A 14895-nucleotide genomic window follows, 5' to 3' on the forward strand; every position below is an offset into this window, starting at 1 on the left:
AGAAGATAGGACAATGCTTTTTAAAAATGTTAGAATGTAAACCTAGGCTTTCAAGCCTGGGGCACTTTACATGTTGCAGAGTATGCAGGAGGAGATTCTTAATTGCCAGAGAGAGTAGTGCTGACAGGATGCTGTGTACTTGCTTGAGGGGCAGACCTTGAGAGAGAGAGACAGAGAGACAGAGACAGAGAGACACAGAGAGAGAGAGAGAGAGAGAGAGAGAGAGAGAGAGAGAGAGAGAGAGAGAGAGAGAATGAGAACAAATGAGAATGAACATGTGTGGTTCTGAACTTTTTTCAGTACCTACTCTGTGGGGAAGAGAGAAAAAGACTTTTGAAGTTATAGACATGTAAGGAAAGCCTGTTAGTTTCTCAAAATATTTCTGATTTCCAGCTTGCCTCCCTAGACAAGTAAGACAGAGAAATAAAGAATTTCCCTTTTGGCGAGATGGGGAACTCTCTTTCTTGGTTCAAACTGAGATTTTATCTCGCTCCCCTAAAGAAAACTCACTCACTCTGGTGTATTTTTCTGATGGATTCTAATCTGTATGACTTCTCCAAATTCTGTTTGCTGTTTTGCTTGGATGAATGGATTTTCTCACTATTTGCCCCATGTGATTATCTTTTGTATAATCAGTGTTTGGTGAGAGGAATTCAAGCCAGTAGCTGTAAGCTTATGGCTACCCTCCTACCTTGAGGGCTAGTGACTAGAAAGGTGGGTTTTGTTTTAAACTCATTAAAATACTAAACTAGCAATATGTAGGGAAAGCATACAAATATATTTCCAGCAGAATTCTCATCTAGAAGAGCCATCTGCGTCCAATGGCAAGATATACATCAGGACAATTAGAGATAGCCCTGGATGTTTGAGGCAGTTAAGGTTAAGTGCCTTGCCCAGGGTCACACAACTAGTAAGTGGCTGAGGTGAGATCTGAACTCAAATCTTCCTGACTCCAGGGCCAGTGCTCTATCCACTGTACCACATAGCTTCCCCTCTCAAACTCAATATGCCCAAAAGAGAACTCATTTTCCCCTACAGCCTGTCCCTGTTCCTAACTTCCTTATTATTATAGAAGGTAACACCACTCTTCCTGTCTGTCAGACTCCCAACCTATGAGTCATACAGGATTACTTACTATCTCTCATCTCCCATATACAAACAGTTGCCAAGGTCTGTTGACTTCACCTTTACAATATTTCTTCAATAAGCCCTTGTGTCCTCTTTTTTTTTTTTTTTTTTTTTTTAGTGAGGCAATTGGGGTTAAGTGACTTGCCCAGGGTCACACAGCTAGTAAGTGTCTGAGGCCGGATTTGAACCCAGGTACTCCTGACTCCAGAGCTGGTGCTCTATCCACTGTGCCACCTAGCTGCCCCCCTTGTGTCCTCTTCTAACACAATAAGTACTCTAGTACAAGCCCACATCATTTCACACCTGGACTATTGCAGTAGCCTGTTGGTGTGACAACCTACTTCAAGTCTCTCTCCATTCCAATCCATATTTCATTTAGCCACTGAAGTGAGTTTCCTGAAACAAAAATCCAATTATGTTACCTACCTACTCAATTAGCTCCAGTGGCTTACTATTGCCCCCAGGATCAAATACAAAATGCTCTGCTTAACATTCAAAGTCTTTCATAACCCAGACCACTCCCACTTCTCCAGTATTCTTGGACTTTAGTCCTTGACATGTGCTCTTCAATGCACTAACATTTGCTTCTTGATTGTTTCCTGAATATGACACTTCAACACTCCTTCTCTCAGCTCAGGACATTTTCTCTGGCTGCTCCTCATGGCTTAAGTGTTTTTTCTCCTCTGCTCTCACCACTAACCTCCTTGGCTTTAAGTTCCCAACTAAAATCCCACCTTCTTTATGAAGCCTTACATACCCCTCTTAATTCCTGTGATTAGCCTTCCTTAATTATTTTCTATTTTTCCTTTAGATAATTTGTTCTATATATGTTCATTTATATGTAGTCTTCCCTATTAGATTGTAAGCTCCTTGAAGACAGGAACTGCCTTTTACCTCTTTTTCTATTTCCAGAGCTTAGCACAATAGCTGACATATAGCAGGTGCTTAAGAAATGTTTATTGATTGATTGAACTTTGTTATAATGGAAGATTTAAAATACAAGTAATCAGCTGAGTTAAGCATGTCAGTCACCACAATAATATAGTACATTATATAGTACAATACAATGTATTATATATATTTTTTAAAGTGTCAAGTGTTATCAGGGATAACACAAATTTCATTTCATGTTGATTTGAAATCATCTGCTCCAAATTTAATGAAGTAAAATGAATGTTTAAAACATTTTGAAGTGAGGAGCACTAGTACTTGCAGCTACAGGGGAGCAGAGTCACTGTCTACAGTTCCAGGACAGACAGAAATACTAGTACATGGAGCTGCAAGGTATCAGAAGCCTTTCCTGGGTAAGGATTAGAGTAAAGACCAGGAAAACAGTGACCACAACTCTCTCCAGGTCAGACCACCTTGGAAATACCAAAAACTTATAGACCACCAGAGCTAGCTCTGAAAATAGTAGTATACAATAGCCTTAAGGTTAGAACAGCGCCTTTCCACCCACAAGGGAGCAAAACCTAACTTTAACATAAAGTTCAAAGTCAAGAAATAAACTATAAATGAGAAAATAACAAAAATAGAACCTGACCATTAAAAAAGCCTACTATGATAACAAGGACGATTAAGACACAAACTCAGAAGACAGCAGTGTGAAGATAGCTACAAAATAAACATCAAAGAAAAAAGCAAATTTGACACAGGTCAAGCAAGTATTCCTGAAAAGGTAAAGAAAGAGGTAGACCAGAGACTCTAACTCCTTAAAAAGTAAAATTATTCAAATGAAAAAAATAGGTACAAAATCTCACTGAAAAAATATGTAAAAATTAGAATGGGGGGGCAGCTAAGTGGGGCAGTGGATAAAGCACAAGCCCTGGATTCAGGAGGACTTTAGTTTAAATCCGGCCTCATACATTTGACACTTACTAGCTGTGTGACCCTGGGCAAGTCACTTAACCCTCATTGCCCCACAAAGAAAAAAAATTAGAAAGGGGCAAGTGGAATTTAATGCCTCCAAGAAACATCAAGAAACAATAAAACAAAGTCAAAAGAATGAAAACAATATAAGAAAATGTCACACTTTTTTGGTATTGACTAATAAGTAAATGTTTTTTGTAATCTTAGGTACATAATTGTTATCATATTGTTTAAAGCACGTATTGCTTTCCTTCTCAAAGAGTGGTGTGGTGTGGCGGAGGGAGAGCATTGGGAAATCAATTTTTTAATGTTAAAAATGAATAAATTGCTTAAAAATATTTTGAGCTTAACTTGAGAACAGAAAAAATAGGTAAAAACGATTTTTAACCTTATCAAGTTCAAATTTTAAAATAATAATAACTGCTTGTATTCATATAGCACTTTACAAATATACTCTCATTTCATCCTTAAAACAACCCTGGGAAGGAGATGCTATTATTAACTTCATTTTATAAATGAAGAAACCAAGACATGAACAAATTAAGGGACTTGCCTACAGTCCTGTGAAGGTCTGACAAAGAATTTCAACTCAGATCTTCATGACTATAGGCCTCTATTCACTGCACCACTTAGCTGACTCTTTTTACAAACAACATATAGGATGACATTCCTGAGTCCCTTAACATCCCTAGATCTCAGTTTCCTAATCTACCAAGGAAATGCATTTTCCTGAATGGTCTCTGAGGCCTCTCTTTTGTTCCAAATTGATGAGTTAATGATTTAAGATAAATGTTAAAATATTTTGCACCTGAGAGAAAGAAAACGTATAGGCTTATTCAACTCGTTTGCTTTCCTACTTCTCTATATTCAATTTCATTACAAGTAAAATGCTCCCCAAAATTTAACTATCTATATGACCTTGCTTAGGTCACTTATCTTTCTTGGGGATCTTTCCTCATCTGTTAAATTACAAGATTGCACTAAGTGACTTCTAAGGGCCCCTAGGTGGTAAAGTAGATAGAAAACCGGGCTGCAAATCAGGAATACTCATCTTTATGAGTTCAAAACCTGCGTCAAATATTTACTAGCTGTGTGACCCTGGATAAGTCACTTAACCCTGTTTACTTCAGTTTCCTCATCTGTAAAATGAGCTGATGAAAGAAATGGCAAACCATTCCAGTATCTTTGCTAGGAAAACAAATGAGGTCTCAAAGAGTTGAATATCTGAAACAACTGAACAAGAAGGTTCAGCTAATCCTTTGTATTCAAGATTATAATGAAATATTTTCCCAATTAAAATGGGAAATATTTCCTTCTTCTTAGTAGTCTTTATAGAGAAAGAACATCTGTTCTCTGCAAATTACAAAGCACCCTAATGTTAATAAAATTTGTAAATGTAATTGTTGAACTAAAAATTTCCTTAAGAGTACTTTTAGTCCATTACTCTCAAAAGGCTGTGGCAAAACCTCAAACAACATCTGCTCATATCTTCAAGCAAAATTATTAAAAAACACATTAAAAATCTAATATGTTTATATCATTACAGAATTAAAATCAACACTTAGATGCAACTAATATCCTATTGAATGAGATAAAGCAAAAGCATTACCATGGTAATTAATTTTTAAAGGTAAATACTAAATTTTAAAACCATTTAAGTCTCTGTAAGACATTATTAAGTAGTTTATTAGTTTGAACATTACAAGGCTTTCCAGTAAATGCTTTACTTATGGAACCATCATGGTGATATTTTTTTCCTTAAAATGAGCTCCTTGAGGGCAGGATTGTTTTTTCCCCACTTTGTATCCCTGTGGCTTGGCTCACTGCCAACAAAATGAAACACTGAATAAATTTTGCCAACAGACCAACCACTTCCTCTCCTGCTCAGCCCCGCCTTCTTCCTAGGAAGGTTGAGTCCTGCAGAAACATGCAGAGTTCATTTCCCCTTCCATCTTAGAAGGGGCAGGTAATGGAGGGATGGCAAAAAGGTGGGGAGAAATGAAGCAGAGTGAGAGCTGAGAAAAAGAGAAGATAGGATTTAGGACATAATTTTATTCTCAATATGCATTGAGGAAAGGGTATTAATGTAAAGAACTGGGGCACCTCGGTGGTGCAGTGGATAAAGCACTGGTCCTGGATTTGGGAGGACCTGAGTTCAAATGTGGCCTCAGAAACTTGACTCTGTACAAATTACTTAACCCTCATTGCCCCACAAAAAAGTATCCATATTGGGGGAAGCTAGATGGCTCAGTGGTTAAAGCACCAGTCCTGGATTCAGAAGGACCTGAGTTCAAATCTGGCCTCAGACACTTGACTCTTACTTGCTCTGTGACCCTGGGGCAAGTCACTTACCTCTCATTGTCCTGCCAAAAGAAAAAAGAAAGAAAGAAAGAAAAAGTAAAGAACTGTACAGAAAATCTCCTGGCCTGAGCCTGAGAAAATAGGCATTTGTAACAGGCATCTGGCTTGGAAGAAAGAGTTGTGGGGGTGCAAGGAAGAGTAAAAGAGGGAAGACTGGGATAACATACATTTCTCTCCTCCTTTACAAGCAAAGTACAAGATAAAACTTTTTGGGGGAAAGAAGGGTTGCAAGAAGATTCCCTTATTCAATTCTGAGGAAACTTTTTTGTATCACCATACAACTTGTGATCTGATGGGCACTCATTATATAATTTCTATTGTAAATGAAGAAAGCAATCTGCAAGTCATTAAGATTAAGGGAGGCACAGATCAATTCCAGGAACATAAACAATGGCAAGATGAAAAAAAACAAAATGGTACATAATAGGCTCAAAAATGCAAGAGGTCTAGTGTCTCAAAAGAACAAGAATCTGGGATGAGAAACCTAGGTTTTAAAACTAGGGAAGAAGCTCAGGAATCCAAAGAAAAGTTCTGGACAACTAGAGATAAATGACCCAGATCAAAAGGAGACCAAGATCTAACCAGGGCTTCCAAGACATGGAGTGGGGCACCAGCAATAAGAAGAAAATTTGAGCCAAGAGCTGGGGTAAAAGTTTATTCTGTCCTGGGTCAAATATTCTAAGAAAATAATTCCTCATTCATGACCAGCAAGGGGGCTATAAGGTAGAGAGTGCTGAAGAAACCACAGCTCTAGCCCCTAGACATCTTTTTCCCTTTTCCCTCATGTTTAACTAGTAAAGACTTACTCCAAACAATTTGCAGTCAGACTTCCTACCCATAGAATCTACTGCTGCCTATGCAGATGTTACATACTCTATCATGCTCCATAAAGGGATCTGAGAAAATCCCTAAGGCTTATGGACTCTATGATTATCTAACATTTAAATATTAGGCCCTTAGAACAAAGCTTGACTTGAGGTAGAACTGTTATTGGTATGATCAGCCAAAGTCAGATACACTGTAATATGACCCCAGCACAGTTATGTCATTTTGGTTCTCTTTGATAACAAAGAATAACTGAGAAAAAAGCCTCACCAAATTGGATTATTCAGGTTGATTCTTTGTCCTGGATGACCGTTTTCCTATGTATGTCAATCATTCTAACTTTCACAAACATGGCCATACCCTTAAGCTTGCCAACATCCACAAATGTACCACATTTCTGTTAAAGAATAATAAAATCCCCTTATCCAACCATAATCTAGTGACTTTCCATTTAGAAAGCCCAGTCTCTGTCTCTGTCTCTGTCTCTGTCTCTGTCTCTCTCACACTCTCTCTCTCTCTCTCTCTCTCTCTCTCTCTCTCTCTCACTCTCACTCTCTCATTAAAAAATCCTATTATTATCCAACAGCACAGCCTCCAATCCCTTGACCCCTCTATTGTCTTCCCAGCCATATCCCCCAAAACTAGCCATATTCTCTTTATCTTCTGGTCTTGACTCCTTAGGGAACCAGTTCAACTTTATACTATCTTCCTCTCTTGAATACCTATCCCCATATCATATCACTAATTACACTGAACCAAGACTCAAACTTGCATCAGTCTCACTATTGGCCACCTTTGGTTCTATACACATACCACTGAACCAAGACAGGGAAATCAAACCACTATTATAACTGGGTCCACTATCAAATTATGTTATAAAACCTCAGCAAGACTGTCACTATTACTAGGAAATCCTCCTATTCCTCCCTTATCTAGTCAGTATTACTCTCTCTACAGTAGCTCTTCCAATAATTTTTATCCTTTCTCAAAGCTACCATGGCTCCCCATCTCCATTCTTTCAGCTGCAAACTTTACTTAATATTTTAAAATATATGTTATTTTATTAAACATTTCCAAATTATATGTAAAAGTTAATATTCATTTTTTAAAATTCAGTTTTAATTTCTCTCCCTCCTTCTCCCTTTGAGAAGGCAAGCAATATGACATTAATTATATATATGAAGTCATGCAAAACATTTCCATAATATTCAAGTTGCTAATACATATTCAAAAGAAAAATAAAGAAGAGACAGTCATGCTTCAATCTGTACTAAGAGTTTATCAGTTCTTTTTTTTTTTGAGGTGCTTAGCATTTTTTTTTTTATCATGGGTCCTTAGGAATAGTCTTGGATCACTGTCTTGATCAGAGTAGCCAAGTCTTTCACAGTTGATCATTACTAAAATATTGCCGTTTCTGTGTACAATGTTCTCCTGGTTCTGCTCATTTCACTTTGCATCAGTTAATAAAAGTTTTCCTAGACATTTCTGAAACCATCCAGCTTGTATAGCACAATAATACTACATCACAATCATATACCACAACTTGTTCAGCCATTCCCCAATTGATGGCCATCTCCTCAATTTGCAATGCTTCATGGCCACAAAAATAACTGCTATAAGTAATTTAGACAAAATTTCCCTTTTCTTTGATCTCTTTGGGATACAGACCCAGTGGTGGAATTGCTGGGTCAAAGGCTATGCATAGTTTTATAGAAATTTAGGCATAGTTCCAAATTGTTCTCCAGAATTGTTAAAATAGTTTGCAACTCTAAGTGGACCTTAGTGTCCCCTTTTCAAAATCCCTTCCAGCACCTATCATTTGCCTTTTCTTGTAGGTATGACATAGATTCTCAGAGTTCATTGAATTTTATTTTCTCTAATCAATAATGATTTAGACAAATTTATAAGTCTATTGTTAGCCTTGATTTTTTCTGAAAGGCAACTGTATGATCATATCCTTTGCCCATTTAACACTTGGGGAATGGCTAGTATATTTTTTATAAATTTGGCCCAGTTACCTATGTGTTTGAAAAATGATGACTTTATTAGAGAAATCTGCTATAAACATTTCTCAGTTTCCTGTTTTCTTTCAAATTTTGGCTGCATTAGTTTGTGTGTGTGTGTGTGTGTGTGTGCAAACTTTAAAAATTTAACATAATAAAACTTACCCATTTTATTTCCTGTGATCCTCTATTTCTCTTGTTTGGTCACATACTCTTCCCTTATCCATAGATCTGACAGGTAAAATTTTTTCCATTCTATTCTAATTTAATTATAATCTCACCCTTTGTGTCTAAATTATTTATCTATTTTACTTTATTTTAGAAGTTGATGTGAGATGTCATTATATGTCTAGGTTCTCCCAAACTGCTCTCCAGTTTTACCAGCAATTTTTGTCAAATGGTCCTTATCTCATATTTTACAGAAAGCAATTATTCCATTAATCATGTGATCTCTCTTTTCCTTCCTTCCTCTCCTCCTATAATTCTGGTGATTTACACCACTACTTTCTCTTTTATCCATCTCTCACATGATGAAGTGGCTTTACTCCTTACCAAGGGTATCTATACTATTTATCCTACCCATAAAAATCTACTTTACTTCCCCAAACTCTCTGCTGACCTCGAATCTTCTATCTCCAACTGCCTTTCTGACATTTCAAATTTGACATCAAGTAGATATCTCAATGTACTCAAAACAAGATACCCCATATCTATTCTCTCCAGAACTCACTTCACCAATATGAACAGTCATGAGGCCACAGTGAGCATGAAATGTGGACAAAGCATCAAAAAATCTCTGCATTGTAAAGCAAGACCAAAAAGAAGAATTCTATCTGTATCATTTCTAGCATGTGCTCAATCAGCCAGAAATTTAAAGGGTAGCCTGTCTGGTTCAATAAAAGATTTGTCAATAGAAGGGCTGTTCCCTTGTAAACCATAATATTTCTGTGATTTTATTTAATACTTATTTTTCTCACTATTTATAGGTTTTAATGTTTGCCTTTTTTCTATCCTGTTACGTCATTGCTTTTCTTACAACATTCCTTCCTTCCCTTATAAAGCAGATTTTTCAGTTCCAAGATCACCTATCTCATTCTCGCATTTTGACTTTTCTACCTATTTGTAAATGGAAAAATTTCTCTTTAGATAAGAGGTCAAAGAATTTGAACAAAAATAAGTTCTCAAAAGAGAAATTGTAAATTATTAGCAACCATACAAAAAAGCTACAAATTAATAAGAGAAATGCAAATTTAAAAAAACACAACATACATCTTCACCCTTCACATACAGCTGGCAAGAATGACAAAAGATGGGAATAATCAAAGTCTCAGAGGAATTGTGGTACATTGTTGGTGAGCTGTAAATTGATGCAATGCACACACATTAGGACATTGTTGGTGGTGTTGTGAATCATAATATGTATTTTGGAAAATAATTTGAAATTATATACATAAAGTAACTAAAATTTCCTCAATATTTTGTATAAAGATCCCACCTCTAGGCAAATCCCCCAAGGCAGTAAATGAAAAGAAGAAATAAACCTGAGTATTTATAGCCACAGGATGTGGAAATGCGGTGGGGGGTATCAAAGACTTATAAACAAAGTAGATACCCTTCAGTTGGGGAACACTTAAACAAATGGTGGTACATGAACACAATGAGATATTATTCTTCAGTAAGAAACAATTATGAGAAATACATATAAGCATGGAAAAACATAAACTGATAGGAAATGAAATAAACAGAGCCAAGAAAATAATATACATGATGCCTACAAAATATAAATGGAAAGGACAACCATAATAAAAAAATTAAAATGAATATTGAAAAATTACAAAGAACAAACACTTCACCAAATAAGATATATGAAAAGATGTCCTTCAACCTATACTCCATTTCAGAAGTGACAAACCTATTGATTTGGATAATTACACATATTTTCATTTATTTAAAATTTATTTGTTTGGATAGATCTTTTCCAATTTCTCTTATGATTTTTTTTCTTTAAAATAATATTTTTATATAGGATTGCTCTTGGGGAGGGGTGAGGGAAGGGATATAAATAATAAATATAGTTGATGAAAGGTAAAAAATATTAATAAATCTATTTTTTTTAAAGAAAGGGAAAATGGTTACCAATGCCATCAAAGCAAATCCATATCACTGATAACAGCTGTGTTCACATTTCAGGGATATAATTCAGATATGCTATAAGTTACTAATCGTGGGTATGAGGAAGAAAAAAATGTGAAATCAAGGTCATTTACCTGCTGAAGTAGGCTCTTCTTCATCAGATGCTGTATAGGGGCAGAAGGAAAACAAAGGAAAACGAGAAAATAGGGGAGGAGGGAAGGAGACAAAGAAAGAAGTTAAAAGTATGCAGTCAACTCCTAAACAAAGCTTAATATCCATTTACTTATAATTGGATATATATATATATATATAGTAAATCTATAATTATATAACCATATTGAATCATGAACTAATTAAGTGCATACCCTCCACATAGTCTGATATTTTGTTAATCAGAAATTATCATACTTGTCATTTAGCATGACTTTACTTCCCACTTGTCAGTAAATTTTATCTTAATAATTTTATTTTAAAATGCTTATTTTTACATATACATCCCACTCAAACTTTTAGTTTCAATACTACTAATATCTTAATTGATTCTTAATTTATGAATAACCTTAAATATTAATGAAATGGCAGTGTGAGTTATGTTGACTGAAACATTCACATTGATGTATCAGTCAACTAATCAGTATTTATAAATGGTGGCTGTTATCTCCTTTTTTTAAACTTTTATTTTCATTTAATGTTTTGTTACAAACTTATTAAATACCCAGGTAATCAATACTAATTTTGTTTATATCAGATACAGAATGTAAGATAATTGCCTGTAATGGATTGTTTTAAAATCCAGCCCTTCTTTCCTCAAGGAATTTAGCTGGCCTTGGAATGTGTAAAAGCAAGGAAGTCAGACCTGATAAAATTACTCCACCAAGGTATCCTTCAAGGATGTCTTATTTTCCAAAAGACTGGGCTGCTAGACTCTAAAAATGAGCACTTAGTCTCATGACAAAAGTTCCTCCCACTTTGGTACCCTTTAGGAGGTAAAGGGCAAAGAAAGGGACCACTAAACTAAAGGGATGACAATTTCCCTGACTTGCAAATTTTACCTAAGATTTGATCCTTATTTTCATCTGAATATGGCCAGAAAATGGTGCACAATGATATTATCCTTTACAGAAATCTATATCAGATACAAATAATTTCCATAAATGATGTGTGCACAAGCAGAAATTGCCCAAAGGGAGCCTTTCTCCAAAGTTTATCCAGAATACTGTAACTGACTTTTATGTCATAGACTAACACTATTTGAAAAGATTTACGATTTATTTTTTAGGTGGATTTGACTTCATAGTTTCAAAAGCTTTGTTTTCAGAAGACAATAATCAAAGTATCACTGAAGAATTAGGGAATATTGTCAGGGTTAGTTAATAGCAGTAGTTGTAGTAATAATGATATAAATAGCAATGGTTATTTTTATAATGCTTTAAGTTTTACAAAGTGCTTTTCATACAGCTAATTAAAAGTATATCAGTTTAAGGTGTCATGACTCCTTAACAACAAAAAAGAATAGAATTTGATTTCATTTCAAAGTTTTGCTAGTTTTTATTGTTGTCTATCTGTCATGATTTCCATTAACCCTCTATTCTTTCTCCCCCAACAATTTCTTTTAACAAAGAAAAACATTTAAGAAAGTCCATCTATTAGGTAACAAGCCATTATTATGCTCCTACTATTTTCCAGGTAATATGTTAGGAGTTTGGGATTCAAATCCTAAAGTTAAACATTTCCTGCCCTCAAGGAATTTACATCTTCTGACTATATACACATGAGCAGAGCAAGGGCCCAGAGGGATTAGTATTGGTCTTTCTCCTTAGAAGCAAACTAGCATTTGTTCCCCTTTTTTGTATCCCCAAGAGTAACGCAGAGTGAGGGGTCTCAGCAGAGATTTTAAAAGTCCAAAAGTATAATTCTCCCAAGCCTTTAAGGCTGAAAGCAGTCTGGAGCTTTGAAAAACCCAAGCTCTAGCCAATTGTATTTAACTGGGATGGAATTATAACACCTTGTAAATTTCTAATTAGTTAATAAACTAATCATAGATAAAATACAAATACAAATATTGGTTCCAGGAAGCAAATGATGAAGCAGATTTCATTCTTTTCAGTAGACTGCTGTCAGGTAATTTGTACTTGATGGCGCCCATATGCTGAAAGTCACCTTGTTAGTTGGTTTATCTTAATCATTTTTCTTTGTTAGAAGGGATTGTTCTGTATTCCAAAATGAATGTGATTTATAACATGAAAGGTGTCAACATTATTTTTAAATAAAAAGTAAAGATAATATCATAATACAAGCCATTATTAGGTAATCACCGTTTATATTGCTATCTTACTTTTTTTTTTTTAAACAGGACAACTAACCAAGTTGGTTTTATTTGCTGGAAAAGCAATCTTAAGGTCTACCTATATAAAATGATGAGATATTTTGTATATATTTCTTTGCAAGTATTCTTCCCTTTAGATTATAAGCTCCTTGAGGGTAAGGATTTTCATTTGCCTCTTTTTGTATCCTCAGTGCTTAGCACAGTGTCTGGCATGTAGTAGGTATTTAATAAGTGTTTATTAAATTGAATATTTGAAATGTTAGTATCCATTACAGAAATGAAAAAAGCAATTTAGAAAGTAGAAAACTCAATTCAATCTTATGTGATACAAACACCACAAGTAGTTTATTTTCATCCCTGGATTTTTCACTTCTACTCTTATTATAGTCTTTGACCTGTAAATGCTATTTAAAAATATATACAAGAAATAAAACTTTTATGAAGTTAGTTCATATTGTGGGGGACCCATCTATAGCAACAATTTAATGAAATACCCTTTTCTTGTTGTTTGCCCTCTGTTCTCAAAGAGGACCATGACTTCAGAAGGTGATGTCATAACTTGCACTGAATTAGATTTAAGTGAGGGAGGGCTGCACAAAGTCACCAATATCATCCAGAGCTATCTGTGTCCAATGGCAAGATATAGATCAGGGTGGCTGGAGATGGCCCTGGATTTATTGTTTGTTTTGTTTTATTTTGTTTTGTGGGGCAATGAGGGTTAAGTGGCTTGCCAAGGGTCACAGAGCTAGTAAGTGTCAAGTGTCTAAGACTGGATTTGAACTCAAGTCCTCCTGAATCCAGGGCCAGAGTTTTATTCACTGAACCACCTAGCTGCCCCAGCCCACCTAGCTGCCTAGGGTAACAGAACTAGTAACTTTTCTAAGTTTTGAGTGAGTTTAAGGGTTTTCAGAGAATTTGGGCCATAGGTAATTTAAGTATTGTTTATAATATATGTGGGAAGATAGCATGACACAGAAGAAAGAACACAAGCTTTTGACTCAGGGGACCAGTGTTCAAATTCCATTTCTAAGGCTTATTAAAATTTCTGACACTGGGCAGGTCACCTTAAACTTCCTACACCTTGGATTCCTCAACTGTAAAAAGAGGGGTTTCTTAAAGCTAATTTCAGAGCTGTTAGCTTCCAGTTTTTAAAGCTATGCTCCCTTGTATTACATTTAGCCTTAATGTAGATTTTATTTAATAGAGATAATCCCTTAAAACATAGTTATGTAATGTGGAAATATGTTTAACATGATTGTACATATGTAATCCTTAATCAGATTGGTTATTGTCTTATGGAGGGGAGAGGGAAGCGAGGGGGGAGAAAAATTTGGAACTCAAAATCTTATGAAAATGCACGTTGAAAACTATCTTTGCATGTAATTGGAAAAAAATAAAATACTATTTAGATAGAAAAAAATGACATAGCTGCATTTGCTAAGAAGCTCAAGAATCTAAATATAGCTAAATGAAGGGGATGGAAAATGGTGGGACTGGTGAATCCATTCAAGTCTGAAACCTGTAAGCTTAATTAATAATCAACAACTTGTTGGCTTAACAACGTTTTCAATGGAAGAATATTTTGGTTCTGTCACAGACATAGATTCAGAAGTAATAATTTTGGTTCCTAGGCCAAACAGCATAAACCATACCCTCCAATCACCTTTTTAGATCATAATATGAAAATACAGCAATCAAAGCAATTGTGTTGAGTTGAAGGGAAAGTTAACTTCCTGAGCAGCTATTGTTTGTACCCTCTCAATTTTAGTCTTTGCTCTATTGACAGCTCCATGTCAACACAACCTTAATTGGCCACCTGTTAAATGTTTTGTCTAGAAACCTCTCAGCTATAGATGAAAGGGCAGAATTAAAACCAACATTTATTTTAGTGATATGCTTTGTTGACATCTAATTGTGAAACTATTTCTGCAGAGTGTGTACTCGGCATGTGGAAAGGGTTGGGATTTACAATTTTGAAATATGTTAACAAGTTTGTGTACTTGTAATGAAAATAGGCAAGAAGGCAGTGAGTATAATCGCATAGTCATAGCTTTAAAGTCACAGTACCTAAACAACTCAATTTTCATTTTCTCTTTTTTCCTTCCCTCCCTCCTTTCCTTCTTTCCCTCCCTCCCTTCTTCCTCCCTCCCTTCTTCTTTCCTTCCTTCCTTCCTTCCTTCCTTCCTTCCTTCCTTCCTTCCTTCCTTCCTTCCTTCCTTCCTTCCTTCCTTCCTTCCTTCCTTCCTTCCT

At 35.5% G+C, this 14895-nt stretch overlaps 1 protein-coding gene across 1 annotated transcript in view; it reads right to left on the bottom strand.

Annotated features, from left to right (window-relative positions):
- Positions 1–14895, bottom strand: part of EDIL3 (EGF like repeats and discoidin domains 3) — a 580643-nt gene that overhangs the window by 390470 nt on the left and 175278 nt on the right. Inside the window, exon 3 of the mRNA XM_043978117.1 lies at positions 10454–10483. Coding sequence (XP_043834052.1) covers positions 10454–10483 — 30 coding nt within the window. The remainder of the gene's footprint in view (positions 1–10453; positions 10484–14895) is intronic.

This window comes from Dromiciops gliroides, chromosome 1, assembly GCF_019393635.1.
Source record: "Dromiciops gliroides isolate mDroGli1 chromosome 1, mDroGli1.pri, whole genome shotgun sequence".
NCBI classification, from domain to species: domain Eukaryota; kingdom Metazoa; phylum Chordata; class Mammalia; order Microbiotheria; family Microbiotheriidae; genus Dromiciops; species Dromiciops gliroides.